This window comes from Trachurus trachurus (assembly GCF_905171665.1).
Source record: "Trachurus trachurus genome assembly, chromosome: 3".
Lineage (NCBI taxonomy): Eukaryota > Metazoa > Chordata > Actinopteri > Carangiformes > Carangidae > Trachurus > Trachurus trachurus.
Window position 1 is genome coordinate 30,659,233 of NC_139893.1, and position 13,522 is coordinate 30,672,754.

General features: G+C 43.9%; 1 protein-coding gene across 1 annotated transcript; it reads right to left on the reverse strand.

The window, feature by feature from the left end:
* Positions 1–421: 421 nt before the first annotated feature.
* Positions 422–12,920, reverse strand: LOC311002684 (sodium/potassium/calcium exchanger 1-like; the record flags this gene model as incomplete). Its single annotated transcript, XM_083994115.1, has 11 exons — positions 422–671; positions 1,202–1,368; positions 1,727–1,816; positions 3,034–3,308; positions 3,920–4,075; positions 4,996–5,073; positions 6,203–6,253; positions 6,410–6,463; positions 8,363–8,471; positions 9,452–9,637; positions 11,943–12,920. 11 exons carry the CDS (start codon positions 12,918–12,920, stop codon positions 422–424), a joined length of 2,394 nt encoding a protein of 797 aa, XP_083850241.1.
* Between the last annotated feature and the right edge of the window lie 602 nt (positions 12,921–13,522).

Here is a 13,522-nt window from a genome sequence, read left to right on the forward strand (position 1 = left end):
GAAAAGTAATTTTCTCATCAAGACGACCATCACTTCTGACACAAGACACAGCTCAGGCCAAAACCCTTCACTGCTCCCTGTGCAGTTCGGTTCGGTTTGTCGGTGCACATGTACAGTACAGAATGTCCTCCTGTGGAGTGACTCTAGACAAAATAGCTGCTGGAAAACGTAAATGACCACAGACGTGTTGATGTGAAGTTGTGCTGATGCAGATTTTTCCTCTCACACCACTGCTCGGTTGGTTGTGTGTTTCTACTATGGTTTTCTACTCTGGGCCCGGTCAGCCTTCTGACACTGGCCTTTAACATCTAACAAATCCTACGCACAGTACGGATCCTGTCTGTATGTACAGTACTCGCTCATGTACTGCACAGCGGGCACAGTTCGCTGTTCGCCCTCTGCCTTGCCCCGCTCCCTCAGCTCAGATGGAGATGGGGCAGGTGAGGATGCGGTCCTCCAGCAGGACGCTGAGGATGAGGAACACGAAGTACAGGGCGAACATGGTGAGGCCCAGCATCCGGCTCATCTTCCAGCGACAGGCGGCGATGGAGATGATGACGAAGAGGAGCATGAGGAAGAGTAGCACGATGGCGCAGAACAAGCCATTGGAGCTGACGGTCACCGGCTTGCCGTTGTTCAACATAGTGTAGATAAGCCAGGGCACTGGCAGACTGCAACCGAAGAGGACAGATGTTTGACACACAAACCTACATCAAATCCAGTGCAGGTGGAAACTAAAGGTGGACTTTTCCCCCAACAGAAGTAAAATTAAATTAAGATCCCTGCATCGAGGCCTTTCCTTTATAAATACATTTATATAATTATACAATATTCAGTTTGGCCACAAGATGCTGAACTGCACCACTGCCTCGCAAAGCAGGACTGAAACCATATGTTTTATTTTTCCAGTAATACATAATAATGATTGTTAATATATCTGTAAACAGTTAATTAATGCTTAATAATGTACTAACGTTAATTAAGGGACCCTTATTGTAAAGTGTTACCCAAAATTCTCTTTCCTCTCAGGGCCTCGGCTGTTGAATAATGTTTTGCAACCCTGGGCTTTGGTAAAATTAAAACTGCAGTTAAAGTTTTCACTTTGTTTTATTTGTGAAAACATTTTTTTTGTTTGACGAACTGGGATTCAAACCGTTCTCTGGATTACAGCTGGCACACAGAGAGTCTCACTGTTGCTCACCCGACAGTGATGTCAAAGATGTTACTGCCCACTGAGCTGGACACGGCCATGTCCCCCAGTCCTTTCCGGGCCACGATCACACTGGTGATCAGGTCAGGGATGGACGTCCCGGCCGCCAGGATGGTCAGGCCCATGATCTCCTCCGAGATGCCCATGGTCTCACCCACCTGTGCACAGGAGCAGAAGAAGACAGGTGTCATCTGGACTGGTGGACACCAGCAGCACAGAGACGCAGCCTCAGAGGCTTTAAATGACAACACTCAATGAGTAAATCAGACATTTGTATCATGGATATTAATAATATATATATATCTGGGTGAAATTCACTGCTCCATAAAATTACAATATTTTTACACACAAATGAGACATATGGTCTGAATTAGTAGGTTTAGAGGAGCTGGTAGGCAGATGATCACTCCATTTCCAGACTAATTAAAACTTCATACAATTAGGCTACTGCAGACTTTAACCCATTTACAGTCACAGAGGCTGTACATCCCTGTGACGTGTGAGGAGCTGACAAACCTGATGAGCCCACCACACCATCATGTAGGAGAAAATTCCGATCCACATGATGGAGCCGAGAAATGACCCAACAAAGTATCTCCTGGACGCCTGGAGGACGAGAGACAAGAAACAAAGTCAGGTAAACATCTGGAAATGCAGATTTGGACCCAGATGTATGAATACATCAAACTTGTTTTATACAGCCAGTGGAGGCTGTTCTCCAATATGTTTTCCTTTATTTATTTGTAATTTGTAATTTGTAATTGCCTTCTTCCTACATCGATACTTATTTGTATGTAATAACTTAGTTAAATGTTAAATGTTTAACTATAGATGAATAAGATGATCTATATTGTGTTAAATTATTCTATTTTCTATTTGATACAAGTATACTGTAGCAATTATTTATGAGATGTCATAAGATCCTTTATAAAGTGTCAGTAAATGATTAACAAACTATTTAGATGAGCATGCTACACTTACACATACAATGATTTAGACATACTAATGGTTAGTGTGTGTGTGTTAATAGATGTTTTATAAAGTGCTTATTATTACTGAAGGTCATGATTTATTAAAGTAGTTACTACATGTATATATATATATGTGTGTGTGTATATATATATATATATATATATATATATATATATATATATATATATATATATTATTATAAAACACCTTCAGTAATTATGAAGCATCAACTTGTATAAATAACCACAGGTGATGCAATGCTTCCTTTGTCATATAACAATCAAACAACTCCAAACATGTAGGAGAGGGCTTTAGAAAAAAAAGAGCAATATGATGCTTGAAAGTACATAAGAGTAAAAACAAAATATGACAATGTAAGTGTGAAACACAACCACTCATACAGGCAATATTCACCTGTTCGTCACCTGTAAAGCAATGAACCAGAAACACATGGAAATCTCACACGAGTAGGGCTTCTCACCCTCACCCAACACCATTCATAATTTGAGCAATTTTAAAGCAAAACTGTCAAATGATAGTTTGTGGTCCTTAGTGTGACACTTTCTTCATCTACGGTAAAACGGAATCTCTGTTTGTGTGTATGAACGTTTTCCATTGTTTACTGGTGTTTTCTGCACCAAACAATTCATTGGGGCAATAATCACAACATAAATCAATCATGAAAACCATCATTAGTTGCAGAATAAACTGAGTTTGACTCATGACTTTGGGTGAAATGAGCCTGTCAGGCTGGGCCGCTTGGGTTTTGGCGACTGAGTTGATTCAGCCAGACGACAGCTTCAAGTGTAACCCAGCTGTACCAGCTGATAGTGAAGGGTGGAGCTACTCACCAGGTTGCGGACGTCGGGCAGCGTGAGCCACAGCGGGAACACGATGGGCAGCAGGAACAGGTATGTGGCCTGTTTGCGTCTGGTTTCAGGCCATTCTAACGACAACGGCTCACTCTCCTCCTCCTCTTCCTCCTTCTCCTCTTCCTCCTTGTTTCCATCATCATCATCCTTATCTTCTTCACTCTCACTGGGGTCACTGCTTTCCCCGCCATCGCTGTCGTCTTCATCGCTGCCGTCTGATCCCCCGGGTGCTGCTGCTGCTGTTGCTGTTGCAACTGCCTGCAGGAGAGGAAACAGTTAACAGCGTCACACTGTCAGCATCAGGACCAGAGCTCGACCCGGTCCATCTACAGGAGAACCTCATCCAGCTGAGCTTCATCCTCTGTATGGTGACTTGTAACTAAGAATGTATTAATTCACTTAAAAACGCAGCGGAAAACCATGTGCCCATCTACAATCATTGTTATATTATGTGTAATGTAAACAGAAGAACGTACGTACATATTAATAACACATTTCAATACGTGCCAAATAAACAAACAAACTCAATAAACTGTCTTATAGCACAGACTAATTACCTGCATCCATCAATTTGTTGTGTTGTGAGTTACTGCAGTGCATGTGTTGTCAAGTTGTTTTCTAAATTTGTAGGTGAGCAAAATGTAGGTAAGTTGCGTGTAAGTGTGTTGAGCCCTCAAACAACGACACAGTGTCACAAACAACGTGACTAAAGGAGCATTGCATCATTTTTTTTTTTGCTACAGACAGAAGTGACATCCTCTCTGTACCTTGGACTCGTCCGGCGTCTCCTCTGTCTTCTCGGGCGTCTCCTCCATTTTCTCAGGCGTCTCCTCCTTCTTCTCGGACGTCTCCTCCTTCTTCTCGGACGTCTCCTCCGTCTTCTCAGGTGTCTCCTCTGTCTTCTCCTCCGTCTTTGGAGGCTGTGAGGTGGACGGCTCGGCTGCGGCGCCCCCCGCTGGACCAGCAGCAGCAGCAGCAGCAGCAGGAGTGACCTGCTCAGACTTGGGCTTTTGATCAGCATCTGGAGAGAACATGTGCATGAGAGGACACAGTGAACAACAGTCAAGTTCAACTGCTCATTCATCAGAGTTCAAACTGCACCAGCTCCATCTGATGATTCACATGATTGTTTGTTTTAATGCTTTCAGTGGTGTCTTGTTTACTTGAACCATCAGTTTACTATTGATTACTGTGAGGCTCCAATATGTACAGTTGGAGCCTGCAGTGTTAACTATACATTTTTTTTATTAAGCCATTCATTTATGATGCATTCATTTATGATGCCACTAAGCTCTTCCAACCAAGTCTTCAACCAGTTTTTGTAAACTTAAACTTAAAAATGGATGATTCTGAGTTTTAAACTTTGAAATGTACCCCTCTTTCATTCTTCCCCCTGTTTTTTTAACCTACACTGCACCATTGTAGAGAACTGTAGTGATAAGCTGACAGAGTTATTATGCTGCGTGGGCTGCTGTGAAGAGCCGGTGGGAGTGATTGGAGTGTTTGGAGATAAACATGCTGTAGACACGGAGGAAATGTGACACACACACACACACACACACACACACACACACACACACACACACACACACACACACACACACACACACACACACACACACACACACACACACACAGTCCCATCTGCATGTTAATCCCGGGGCTGATTGGTTGGGGCTGGTCGAGGCCTCTCCACTCTCCCTGCACCTCAGACTCTGAAGCACCTCATTACTCCACACTGTGACGCAGGACACACAGACTGAGAGGTTGTGCTGATTGTGGAGAGCGACCTCCTTCAACCCCAAACCGTCTCCAACCATCCACAGACAGAAAACCAGCACAGAAGTTTCACAATACAATGTCTTAAAATATACAATAATCTATCCATCAGTCACTTTCCAGCTGCTCTCAGGCTTTTATTAAAACAGGCGTTAAACTCACCTTCAGTGTGACGTTGCTGTGACCTGCTCTGTAATTTGCCCGTGACCGGGAGGTTCAGAGGTTTTACTTTGTTCTTCGCTGAAATCAAGAGAAGGACGACTGATACAAATCAGATGTGAGACCTGAGAAATAGTCAACGTCTAAACCTGCTGAGACAGCACGACCTGACCTCACTCACACACTGGCCACTTGGCTTTTAAGGGGACACATTATGGAAATATCACTTTTTAAGGCTCGTTAATGTTTATTTGGGTGTTTGTCTTGCCTTCCGGCCGCCAAAATGTGAGAATTGACAAAAAAAAAGTATAATTATCAGGCTCCCGAGGTTAAAATCCATGTGGTTTTAGGAGCTGTTCCATCAATTGTCATACAATGATGTCATTAGTTTGCAAATTTGCATAATCCCACCCCTACCTGTGCTGGTAGAAGGGGCGGGTTGAGCAGTGGTTCATTTGCATTTAAAGGGACAGGCACTTAAACCAGCCGTTCTGAACAGGGCTGTTTTGAGCGGAAGAAAAGAGCTGTGATGTTTGATCCTTGGGATATTTTGCCCAAAGCATGTCTTTAAGACCCCTGTGAACTATTTTAATTGTGGAAAAGGGGGGAATATGTGTCCTTTAAGAAACAGAGTAACTATCCAACAAGACAAACCCACACAGAGCTGTGCTTTCATTCAGAGCAAAAGTCTGTTAATTATCCAAACCTGTGATAAAACTTAAAGCTGCATCGCTCCACATTCTGTGCTCAGTGTTTGTAGTTTTGCCTTTTTCCTGTCTTTTATGTTTCAGTGTCAAATGAGCAACAGACTTACATTATTGTGGACTTCACAAACAATTAACAGCAAATACTGTAAGTATGTTTTAAAAGTACGTAGTAACTTGAGCAATGTAATATAAGCTTTTATGAATGAATGCCCATCTTGGAGACTCATTGAAACACCTCTGGAGCACTACCCAGGGTTTTCCAAACAGCCGGTGTGTGATGAAGGTCAGTGATGGTCACCACCACAACACGGAAACAACTAGATCCAAACGCGCACGCACACACACACATATGAAACCAGCATCTAAAATAAAACATGCAGAATATAAAACCAGCTTAGGGATGTTCCAGAGACAAACACGAACCTGACAATTGACAATTGACAGACTGTGCACCATCACCATGACTACATACTGAAGACAGCGATGACACAGACACGTCTTACCTTTCCTCTGCACTGACCCCTCCCCTCTGACATCACCGTTAAAGGACGTCTCTGATTGAGACACATCAGAGTGACAACAGCTGACATCAGTCTGTGACATGCTCAGCGTTGCACTTGAACGCATCAAATGACCACGAGACCGTAACGAGCACACACGAGACACGACAGGAAACAACAGTGAGGCGTCATCTGGTCGGCCGCTCTTACCTCGTCTGCTTTTCCTCGAGCCGGGGGTTTTGAGAGCCCCTCTAAGGGCGGCCTCTAGGGTGGAAACCAACAGCATCATTTTAACCTCTGATTTTTATCTCTTATGTCATTATTCTTCTGCTGACGCTGCATCCAGCTGAGCAACGAGTGTTAGATTCAGATTTTTTAGGGAAATCAACTCTGGCCTCAACTGGCCTGTCAGTCTGTGCCACCAATGAGCTGCTCTGCTGCAAAAAGACCCTACTCCTACTTGCACTTTTTTTTTTTTTTTTTTTGCCAGATGATTTTTATTACGATGATTTTAATGATTTCCAGGGGCTTCGGCATGGAAATGTTTGGGAACCACTGGTGTAATACTAGTGGTGAGGCCCTGCAGCTCAGTGGACACAGTTGATAACATGGCTACCACTGATAAATCCATTAAAAAACAACTTCTTCTACAGGTTGCCTTATTAGCGAGTGGTTAACCAGGTTAACTGGACAGTAGCTTTAGACTGTGCAGGTTAAGACACTGTAGCCTACTAATAGAAAGGATGAAAACTGACACTAAAACTAATCCACAGACTTTAAACCCATCACATATCTGTGTTCACCACAGCGCCTTCCAGCTCCCAGCCCAGATATCTACTGCAGCAAACTGACATCTGAGTTTACAACATGTAACTGAAAATACGACACATCAGCAGTGACAGCCAATCCAGCTGCACGGGGCCGGCCTCGCCCTGGGGCTCTGGGACCCACCGCTACACCGGCTCCATGGAGATAAAGAGCTTGGTCTGCTAGCACGCTGGCTCTTATCCAGCTTTTATTAGCCTATATTGAAAAGCTGATTAAGGATCAGCTGTGGCCGAGCGCTGTGGGAGCGAGGAACAGCGACCTGGTGAGTTCGAGGACGTGCTGAAGGTCGCCGTGGTTCATCACGCTAGCCTGACTTACAGGAAGGGACAGGAGGGACAGAGCAGCACTGAGCTGAGTCACTGGGGCTGGAACAGTGACTGATCAGCTGACAGACAGATAAGCGATTAATCTTTCAGTTATGTTTCAAGCACTTTGATGTAAGATAAGTTATTCAGCATTCATAATCTGAGCGTTTATTAATGTATCTGAATGTAACTGTCATTCCTCCAGAGAGACAGACAGACTCATAACCTGAAGCTGCTGCTGGATGAGCCTGAAGGAGCTGCAGCAACTACAGAGGCCAATACTACTACCAGAAATAATATTGAAAACAATATGACAGAAAAACAATTTCTCAATTAACTTTAAATAAACCTACAGTTTCAAGGATGTTATAACGCCTTAATTAACACTGTAACGTCTAAATTTGACAAGTCTAGCTTTGGTGGGTTTCGATCCAAACATGGATTGATGTTGTCTGGATGAGATTAACGGAGATTAATTGTTCTATGATATTTTTGAACAATATCATTTTCCAGGACCGGTCAAAGTTGAAATGTTTAAAGTAATGTACTCATTGTCTTAAAACTCTAACAGTGTAAAAGGTTATATCAATTTGCAGACAATAAAAAATAATTATAAGGTATTTCCTTTAAAGATAGTTTTCCTTATGTATACCTTTTTAGTGGGATTTTGTCGTGTTATTTAACACAAATTTATTTGATGAACAGAGTAAATATTAAACAACATACAGTCTTTGGTTGTTTTATGATTTATGACCCAGAGGTCCAAATTTCAGAGAACACTACTCTGAAGTGGTGTTTTCGTCTTTTGAAATGTTAGGGGGTAGTGCATTTTCTCATCCCAAAGGCACTGAAGATTTATTACAAACTTTAAAAACCAGAAAGGAGTCTGAAGGGAACATTTTTACTTTCTATGGGTGACCATTTCAATTTTATAAATGAAAACATTGTTTCGCCTCAAACACCTCCAGCACCAGGCTGCAGGTTTTTATCCTGTGACTGCAGAAGCTCTGGTTCTGGCTCTGGTTGTTACCTTCTCCCAGAGGGTCCAGCGTGTGGATCATCAGCTGGAAGATGGTGCTGCGCAGTGACGTGTTGTGGAGCGAGGCCGAGCTGCCCCCTCGCTGCAGGACCGGACGAACCTGCGGGTCAGCAGACGGAGGGTCAGATATTTAAACTTCTGCACTGAACGTCTGGGAAACAATCAAATCTTTTAGAACAGAGCCGACACATTTTGAGCCACAGCTACTGGTTACAGAGCAGAAACGAATGTGACATGATGACATTACAATTAACTGTGTGTAACAGATGAAGAATCAAATCAGCAGCTGCAGAACGAACGAGCAGAGTTCAAACACTTGTGACAAATATGTATTGGAGGATCAACATTTGACAAACCAAATGAGCACAACACTAACATTATTTTTCTCTAGTGGATCAACCAATGCAAGGATGTTATTTCTAAATTAAACCCAGACAATTTGCAGTTCACCCTCCAAGTTTGAAGGAACAAAAAACACAATGAAAATTAAAATGAATTGTCTCTTCTTTTGAAATGCAATTCCCCTTGTCTAAAACCCACAGTGCTCTGCTCTCTGTCCTGCTGCTATTATAGACTTATGTTAACCTCCAACGACCCCCTCGACCCACCAGTGGACACGCCTGTCTTATTGAGCCTGGGACATTTATGCTGCGTCCTCATGACAACAACAGCATGAGAGGAACGGGGAAAATAATCCTTACTCCCACTGTGGTTAGCCCTGATGCTAAAACCACATCACATAAGCTTCAATTAACTTCCCTCGTACGAAACAAAAGAAGCTAATTTTGTTAACAAGGCGCTTTAAAATGTGCTGCATGACCTTTGTTGACATGTGCATGTCTTCATGACTTGCAGGTGAGTTGATAAAGCTCTCTCCTCTCCACTGTATCAGTTCAGACGTGGAGGAATTGAAGAACATTACTTTTTGCACAAGAAATTAACTTTTAAACAACACGATTCTCCAACTAGATAAATTAACAAAACCAGTTGCAGAAGTTCAAAGATTCATGAGCAGCTGCAGTGAACAGCTGAGCTGACATCAACCTGCTACCAGCAGGTGCTCTCTACCATTTCTCATACCTTGAGTCTTGCTTTGTCCTCGTCGGAGGGGGGTTTGCTGCGCGAGGGGCTGCTGGGAGGAGGCTCAGGCTCTGGTTTGGATTTCTCTTCAGCCTTCGGTGCAGGAGGAGGAGGAGGAGTAGGAGCTGGAGCTGGGGCTGGAGCTGGAGCTGGAGCAGGAGCTGGTGGTGGTGGAGCTTCACTCTCCTGTAAAATGACAACCTGATGAGTTCACAGCACCTCAGTGATTCACCTGACATGCACAAGACAAAAATATACAAGTTCACGAACACACGTGCATCTGAGTTTTGTTTGTTCCAGTTGAAGTGATGATGTGGAGATGGACGGCATGATACATTACAGGTGAATCTCTCATGAGCATCAACCAGATGTTTCCTTTTTACATTGACTTCATACCAAACTAATGCCAAATATAATCGACTGACTACATCTTTATTCAGACAAGGTTGCTACAATTAAGTCAAACAAGTGTTTGTTCCTCTGTGGAGAGAGGAAGATGAGAGCTGTAACAACTGGTCAGTTTATCTGTTGATTGACAACAAAAAAAAAGGATTTTGGTCATTGATTAATCATTTAACCAATTGTTTGTGCAAAAACTGAAAAATATTACCTGGTTTCAGTTAATAATTTGTGAAGAGATTAGCTATAAAGGGTTTAGACAAATCAAAACATTAGAATATGTGGTTATTCTGATTATTCTTTTTCACTACTCCACAATTAAATAGAAACAAAAATAAAAATGATTGTCAGAATTCATTCATCACAGGTCTGGATCATGAAAATTCAACAAGAAAACTGATTAATGCATCACATTCTCTTGAATCCCTGTTTGATACCACTTAAGAACGAATCTGTTGATGAGAGCGTTTCCTGCATGAGCCTCTTGTCTCTGCAGCGTGAACCTTAAAGCCCTACGGCTTTAAGTGTAAGTGTAAAAGCGCATGAATGTATATTCAACAGGTGTCCAGGGGTAACAGACAAGACTGAATATACTCAAGAAAAAGATGCATTTCATTGTGGGAAATCCTTATGAATGTATTCATGTCATTAAAGTATATATATAAATTCCTGGAAAAGAGTCATTTCATTGACCCATTCATGTGGCATCGAGTCTCATTATCCTCAGTGCGATGACCGTAGTGATTGCACACATGCTTCAGGTTAACTGGAGGATGTGCTGTTGATCACGAAATACTCAAACACAGTCTTGCATGTTAATTACAGGCTCAGACATTTACTGCTCCATTAGCTGCAGGAAGCTGAAGCTCTTATGTCTTTTAAAAATGCATTATTCCTTTGTTTGGGTGTTTTTCATTTCTAAATGAAATGACGTCTCCATGTGGAGATTTCTGGGCTGTGACACAGAAACAGTGACATTTCCATCACTTCATCGCTGTGACACGCTATCTGTGACACCTGGAGTCCTTTCTGTTCAGCATCATCAAAGGATTGTACACACAAATACAGGCTGTCACCTGCTCAGACCCACCAACCACTGTCCCTCTTTCAGTGCCACTGAGCAGCAACAACTGTGAGCAGATGAAAGGAGAGACAATGAACTGTACATGGATGGAAGTTGGTCCCGTAACAACGGCTCTGCACAGACATCTGTTTTGTGTGTATCCATGGTTTCCTGTCCGTCTGATTACTGTAGAGTGGAGGTTTAAAATCAGCACCTGCTGGAGTTCATTCCTACTTCAGGTCTTTTCAGAGAAGAGGCCTCGCTCTGCTCTTTCTCCTTTTCTATTGTCCATGATAAATCCCATGAAAAGACTTGTTGACGTCCGTCAGCCCCAAACTAATTGGTTCTTACTGAAGACGTCTAAGATCAACTGACTGATCTGTAGTTGACTCGTTAGAAATCATGAATAATTTCAAACAGAATTGTAGTTTTCCAAACAGGTGAGTGCATTTGTTTGGGACTATTTTCCATTGTGGTGTTTGATGCATTGTTGATTGCAGTGTTTGATGCATCAGGGCTACATTTGTAAGTCAAAATAAACCACAGTCTTCTACATACACACTGTAGTAGTGGAGTTTGGGCTGAAATCTCTTTCCTGGTGTGTTACAGGACAATGGAAAACATATATCACCTGCACTAAGCAGCAGCTGAACGGATCATTTAAACAAGGTTATCAACAAATGATACTTTCGTCATCTCTGATTATCTGAATACTCCATTAAATTTTTGGTCCATAAAATCAGATACTGTAGCTTGTTTTGTCCAATCAACAACACAAAACCCATTAATATTCAGATAAATATTCATGGAAAACCAAAAAACAATCACATTTGAAAAGCCACAACCACTGGCAAGGCGCCAAGGCAGCTGTATTTACCCGTCAAATGAACTTTAATGGTGTACAGATAGAAAGGCTGGCCTTCCTGTCTGTCCTCTACAACCTCAGACTGAACACTACAGACACCTGCTTTGTTTCCTGACTTAAAGAACACATCATTATTCAGACGTCAGAGTGTGAAACCAACCGACCTTCTCGGGCTCCTCCGCCGTCCACACCTTGACAATACTCATGTGCTTGTAGAGCTGGGTCTTGACCGCCTGCTCGATCTGACTGTTGAACTTCATGAAGGTCACGTAGCAGATGTAGCCGAGCACCAGCATGATGCTCTCCCACCACAGGATGATGCTGTCCAGGAAGAAGATGATGAGCATGATGAGGTCCAGGATGTAGAAGGTCACGTCTCGGAACAGGGGCCACCAGGTCAGGTGGAGCATCTCCCGGGAGAAAATGGCGCACATGCCGATGACGAACAGGATGTTGAAGACAGCTGAGCCCACGATGGTGCCGATGCCCACGTTGCTGTGGGAGATGAAGACGCCGATGAGGGAGGTGAAGAGCTCGGGGGCAGAGCCTCCAGCCGCCATGAAGGTGGCCCCGGCCACGTCGTCGGAGATCTCCATCCAGACGGTGATGACCTCCAGCGCAGGGACGAAGAACTCATCGCAGACAATGGCCAGGGCGACGAACATGTAGATCATGCCTATGACGTGAAGGACCACCCATCCTTGTCGTCGCTGCTCCACTGAGAAGAGATCCTCCGGGTAGTCGCCCTTCCTGTGAGGGGGCTGAGGTGGGGGACGCGGGGAAGCTGTGGTGGTCGGCGGAGGTGGAGTTTGAGGAGGTTTGGGGGGTTGAGGGTCTACGTAGATACACTGTTCGATATCTGTCCTGTTGACGATTAGCACCAGAGGAGGCTTGGTGCCCTCGGGTGGGACGACCACCTCCTCCTCCTCCCCCGCCGTCTCATTGGACGCCCCCACCTCCCTAATGCTGACCTCCACAACATCACCCTCGCCCCCGCCTGCTCCGAGAGTGTCACCGGTCTGCGGCTCCGACAGCCTGGCTTTCAGAGTCAGAGTGTAGACGAAACACAGCAGCACACCTGAGATGAAGAAGAGGACGCGGCTGCGCCTGAGTCTCCTCCTCAGAGGCGAGCGCACGTTCATTGCCCTCGTGGTCTCGACTCCAAAACACGAAGCTATGTCAGATGCATTGCTATTCCTTCACAGTCGCAGCACCGTTGTGTGGCGAGAGGACACCACTGTCAGAGGAGAGACACACACATGTGCGCACAGTGTGTTTCATCGTTTACTGCCGGCAGCTTCAACCTGTGGAAGGACTGAAAACAGAAAACACACACAGATGAAAATCACATCATGAACAAAATGTGGATGTTTCATGTCCTCTCTGTTTGCAGGGAGGCAAATCTACTGAGCAGAAGTGTGTGTGTGAGTGTGTGTGTGTGTGTGTGTGTGTTGGGAGGGAGGGAGGTTGATGGGGATGCAGACAGCCACCTGTTACTATGGCTACATAATCACACAGGCTTTGGCTTTCACAAAACACGAGTCCATTGAAGACGCGTTAAACACGTTCAAACGATGAGAAATCAAACGCAGCATTTAATTCCCCTCCGATTATATTTAGTGTCACGGCGTGAGCGCGCTCTCGGAAAGAAAATGCTTAAATGCGCGTGCACGAGGAGATAATTTTTTTGGGGGGGACATTAAGTTAACCTCCCGGTTTAATTAACCATTAACCACCATGTTAA